This window comes from Chanodichthys erythropterus, chromosome 6 (genome assembly GCF_024489055.1).
Source record: "Chanodichthys erythropterus isolate Z2021 chromosome 6, ASM2448905v1, whole genome shotgun sequence".
Classification (NCBI taxonomy): domain Eukaryota; kingdom Metazoa; phylum Chordata; class Actinopteri; order Cypriniformes; family Xenocyprididae; genus Chanodichthys; species Chanodichthys erythropterus.
Window position 1 is genome coordinate 2,369,001 of NC_090226.1, and position 6,000 is coordinate 2,375,000.

General features: G+C 37.4%; 1 protein-coding gene across 1 annotated transcript in view; it reads right to left on the reverse strand.

Annotated features, from left to right (window-relative positions):
- The window catches only part of aspscr1 (ASPSCR1 tether for SLC2A4, UBX domain containing), a 36,114-nt gene that overhangs the window by 29,465 nt on the left and 649 nt on the right, over positions 1-6,000 (reverse strand). Inside the window, 2 exon segments of the mRNA XM_067387708.1 lie at positions 4,209-4,323; positions 4,400-4,455. Of these exon segments, the coding sequence (XP_067243809.1) occupies positions 4,209-4,323; positions 4,400-4,455 (171 nt within the window).

The following is a 6,000-nucleotide window of genomic DNA, read 5'->3' on the forward strand; positions in this document are numbered from 1 at the left end:
TAAACAACAGAACCTGGATTCACATTATCAAATTGGCACCTGCATAATTTAAATAAAAAGGCATAAAATAAATAGGCCTACACTAAATATTTTTCACTTAAATGTTTAACAAATTAAGATGACAAAAAAAAAAAAAAAAAAAACACGGTGAATCGATTGAAGCTTTGAACAACCGGTATTTTAGACATTTTTTCCGTCAAATAAAAATAGCAGGCCTACCTCAAGGATTGTTATTTGTTATGACCACGGACGGTGTACGGTGTCCATTAACTACAAATCCTCACGAAAACTTCAGTCAAGCCAATCTGAGAGACCAGCCTCTTACCTTAAAGTGTCAAATTTCTTGGTTTCTGAATGGACGGTTTTGCTTGATTGACAAACGCTAACGTTCGGCCACGATTTATATACCATCGTCCTGTCCTAAAACGTTAGCACGCTGTGATCGATTGCTTGGAGATCGCGTGTTTCTCTGTTCGAGAGCGCATTTCCTCTTCTTCACATCTGCGACAAAACAGTTGATTATTTATGAAGGAAAGCTCACAGAAACGTGAAAATGGTCTCATTTGAAAGAAAATATCCTAAGCTAAAAGATGATATATTGTGACTGATTGAAGCAGCCCTTATCAAAAGTTCGGGGGGGTCGATTTCTGTCTTTTCAAAAGTGCGGGGTCGTCATGACCCCCCTGTCCCCCGTGCCTATCGAAATGGTCAGTACTTCTTTTCGCTCGCTTCATTTTGCTTGTTGCTTAGCGAAATATGTCTGGCACGTGTGAAACGCCCCGCCCCGCGAGTTAACAAATAAGCATATATGTAACTATATATAGCATATTTTTCTTTAACCATGCAGCAAAAAAAACAAACAAACAAACAAACAAAACAAAAAAAACGTTTAACTGATAGTATTAATCGGTTAAAATTCTTACTTTCGGTTAACGGTTAAACGGTCAATGTGAGCATCCCTAGTTGTAATGTGATGTGATGTGTGTTGTGTTGTGATGTGTGTTTTAATGTGATGTGTGTTGTGATGTGTGTTGTAATGTGATGTGATGTGTGTTGTGATGTGATGTGTGTTGTAATGTGATGTGTGTTGTGATGTGTGTTGTAATGTGATGTGATGTGTGTTGTGATGTGATGTGTGTTGTAATGTGATGTGTGTTGTGATGTGTGTTGTAATGTGATGTGTGTTGTGATGTGTGTTGTAATGTGATGTGATGTGTGTTGTGATGTGATGTGTGTTGTGATGTGTGTTGTAATGTGATGTGTGTTGTGATGTGTGTTGTGATGTGATGTGTGTTGTAATGTGATGTGATGTGTGTTGTGATGTGTGTTGTAATGTGATGTGTGTTGTGATGTGATGTGTGTTGTGATGTGATGTGTTTTGTGATGTGATGTGTGTTGTAATGTGATGTGTGTTGTGATGTGTGTTGTAATGTGATGTGTGTTGTGATGTGATGTGTGTTGTAATGTGATGTGATGTGTGTTGTAATGTGATGTGTGTTGTGATGTGTGTTGTAATGTGATGTGTGTTGTGATGTGTGTTGTAATGTGATGTGTGTTGTGATGTGATGTGTGTTGTAATGTGATGTGATGTGTGTTGTAATGTGATGTGTGTTGTGATGTGTGTTGTAATGTGATGTGTGTTGTGATGTGTGTTGTAATGTGATGTGTGATGTGATGTGTGTTGTGATGTGACGTGTGTTGTAATGTGATGTGTTTTGTGATGTGATGTGTTTTGTGATGTGATGTGTGTTTTAATGTGATGTGTGTTGTGATGTGTGTTGTAATGTGTGTTGTAATGTGATGTGATGTGTGTTGTGATGTGATGTGTGTTGTAATGTGATGTGTGTTGTGATGTGTGTTGTAATGTGATGTGTGTTGTGATGTGTGTTGTAATGTGATGTGTGTTGTGATGTGTGTTGTAATGTGATGTGATGTGTGTTGTGATGTGTGTTGTAATGTGATGTGATGTGTGTTGTGATGTGATGTGTGTTGTAATGTGATGTGATGTGTGTTGTGATGTGATGTGTGTTGTGATGTGTGTTGTGATGTGTGTTGTAATGTGATGTGTGTTGTGATGTGTGTTGTAATGTGATGTGTGTTGTGATGTGTGTTGTAATGTGATGTGTGTTGTGATGTGTGTTGTAATGTGATGTGATGTGTGTTGTGATGTGTGTTGTAATGTGATGTGTGTTGTGATGTGTGTTGTAATGTGATGTGTGTTGTAATGTGATGTGTGTTGTGATGTGATGTGTGTTGTAATGTGATGTGATGTGTGTTGTGATGTGTGTTGCAATGTGATGTGTTTTGTGATGTGATGTGTGTTGTAATGTGATTTGTTTTGTGATGTGATGTGTGTTGTAATGTGATGTAATGTGATGTGTGTTGTGATGTGTGTTGTAATGTGATGTGTTTTGAGATGTGATGTGAGTTGTGATGTATTGAGATGTGATGTGAATTGTGATGTGTGTTGTAATGTGATGTGTGTTGAGATGTGATGTGTGTTGTGATGTGATGTGTGTTGTGATGTGATGTGTGTTGTGATGCGTGTTGTGATGTGTTTTGTGATGTGATGTGTGTTGAGATGTGATGTGTGTTGTGATGTGTGTTGTAATGTGATGTGATGTGTGTTGTAATGTGATGTGTGTTGTGATGTGTGTTGTAATGTGATGTGTGTTGTGATGTGTGTTGTAATGTAATGTGTTTTGCGATGTGATGTGTTTTGTGATGTGTGTTGTAATGTGATGTGATGTGTGTTGTAATGTGATGTGTTTTGTGATGTGTGTTGTAATGTGATGTGATGTGTGTTATGATGTGATGTGTGTTGTAATGTGATGTGTGTTGTGATGTGTGTTGTAATGTGTGTTGTAATGTGATGTGTTTTGTGATGTGATGTGTGTTGTAATGTGATGTTTGTTGTGATGTGTGTTGTGATGTGTGTTGTAATGTGATGTGTTGTGATGTGTGTTGTAATGTGATGTGTGTTGTGATGTGTGTTGTAATGTGATGTGTGTTGTGATGTGTGTTGTAATGTGATGTGTGTTGTGATGTGTGTTGTAATGTGATGTGTGTTGTGATGTGTGTTGTAATGTGATGTGATGTGTTTTGTGATGTGTGTTGTGATGTGTGTTGTAATGTGATGTGTGTTGTGATGTGATGTGTGTTGTGATGTGTGTTGTAATGTGTGATGTGTGTTGAGATGTGATGTGATGTGTTGTGATGTGATGTGTGTTGTGATGTGTGTTGTAATGTGTGATGTGTGTTGAGATGTGATGTGTTTTGTGATGTGATGTGTGTTGTAATGTGATGTGTGTTGTGATGTGATGTGTTTTTTGATGTGATGTGTTGTAATGTGATGTGTGTTGTGATGTGTGTTGTGATGTGTTGTAATGTAATATAATGCAGACCAATTAAACCCACAAACCCACATATCATTGTGTACTTATAACATGTATTTTTTATACATTTCTTTAATTCTTTCACAGGAAAACAATCTTTTGCATTTGATGACATTTTTTTAACATAAATGTCCTTATTTTGATGGCAATTAATTAATCAATAATCGTGACAACATTTTCTGAAGATTAAACAGCTTCTTTCACTGACTTCATTTTAAGTGCTTCCAGCCCTATTCTGCCCTGTCGTGAAAGAGGCTGGGGATTGAATGCGCATGTGTTCAAAGGGGAGAAGTAAATGTTTTGAACTGAGGAATCAAACAAGGTGCTGATTATTTTTGCTGTGCGTGATGGTGCAGTGAACTCTGGATTGAGTGCACCATCACAGCACACACTGAGCTCATAACACTTCGACAGACAACAGATAAAGCATCACATGCTCACAGTCACATCTCCCGCTACCAGAAGTACTCAGAGAAATTCTCAGTTTTAAAACTACTGCACTAAAACTTAAAACTATTTCAAACTTACTATAAAATGTTTAATATTACAACTTTAAGCTGTAAAACCTACAACAAACGTTCCAGCTAGGCTTTCTCAAGCCAACATCAAGGTTTGTCTACAAATTATACTATACTAGTTTTCAGTTACTCTTTATTTAGCAACACACTACAATCTTTTATTTTTTTCTCTTTTAGTTACTGAAAGAGGGATAAACTCGGCATATAAACCAAAGCATAAAAATGCATTGCATTATAGAAGGCCAAACTAAAACAATTAATTTCATGAAGCTTCATTCACAAACAGATTACACACCGCGCTCTCGGCTCCCGGCTGCTGCCGTGAACACGCCACCATCTCCAGCTTGGCATTATTTGGCAGACTGGCAAACCGCCACTGCAGAGTCAAATCTAGAATGTTCCTCTGAAACCTGCAGATAAAGAGAGGCACATATCAGAGCCGTACCACACACACACTGTATTTATTTAATTTCAGGTTAAACTCACTTGAGTCCATGTTCATCTGGATTAAAGCCGTGCTTCTTACACACATCCTCAAGAACCTGTAGAATTAAGCATTTTAAAGGATTAGTTCACTTTCAAATAAAATTTTCCTGATAATTAGGGCTGGACTATTATGGCCTAAAATCAAAACCTCGATTAATTGAACATTTTACCTGGATTACGATTAATGAACGATTATTTTGTTTCTGTTTTTTGGTTGTTTGCTTGTTTGTTTTTTTGGCCTTCAGTTCAATGACAAGGTTTGTACTGTAAATATGATTAACTTTTAAAGGTGGAATATTTTTTCCTATTTAAAGAGTAATCTGACATAGCTCACTTTCAGAAGTTATTTTATCTATGGTTCGTAACATTTCTTACAGATTTCCGCTCGTTGTAGCCTAAATCAGACAGAGATAAATTAGCACAGTAGCAGTACGTAATGAGAGCGAATGCATGTGTGAATTAGTCATACTGTCTCTCTATTAATTGTGAAGCTGTGGGTTGTAAATAGTTCCTTCAAAAGTAGAAAAACATATGCTATAATAAGTTTGGAGTTTCTAAGCTACTTTAGTGATAAATCACAGGACAGCGCTGACAACTAGTTTCTGCTCCTCTCAGTGCACGCAATCTTCATGTTTTGCGCTGCTACTGTCTGTTCTTCATGTTCTGCAGCCGTTTGAGCACGGTAGCTCGGAATAATATACATCCAATCGTCTAAAATCGCTTGAATGTCCAAAATGGCGAACCTTAAAACAAATACAACTGACAAAGTTTAGTGAAGACGCAAGGCTCACTGCTTGCGCGCCATCGCTATGTGTTGAACCGGCGTTCACCACCATGTTGCTTTTATGCCACGGACGGGGCGGAGTCATGTGGCTACACACGCGGTATTATGTTTTTAAAGGGGAAGAATTAACAGGATTAAAAAAACCGAAATGGGAAAATTACGTTGGTTAGAGGTTCTGAATTTCAGTTTCGATTATTTTTCGATTAATCATCCAGCCCTACTGACAATTTACTCATCCAAGATGTTTATGTCTTTCTTTCTTCAATATGCACTTTTGTATTCTTCAAAAAGCTTATATGTCCTATGCCTTCCCTATTCTACTTACGGAACGAACGCGGCGCCAATTAATTTTTTTCGTAAGTAGAATAGGGAAGGCGTAGCACACACAGCGTTAACTTTTTGAAGAATACGAAAGTGCTGTTTTGGCGGAAGCACTTGCAAGGCGATCATTTGTGTTTATAAAGCATATACTAGGGCTGGGTGATATATCGCATGGGATTGTCACGCGCATTTCGTCACTGACAAGCTACGCAATATCGCGATATTGCGTAGCTTGTCAGTGAATTACGGCTCCTGGAATGTTTTCATCAAAAACCTTCATTTCTTTTCGACTGAAGAAAGAAAGACATGAACATCTTGGATGACATGTGGGCGAGTAAATTATCAGAAATTTTATTTGAAAATGAACTAATCCTTTAATACTCATTATCTATGAACATTGAATTCATTATTTAATATTTAAATTAAACTGATTACCTAAAAATATGCATTATTTATGCATGATGTTTTGTTGTGAACATACTATACGTGGTACCTG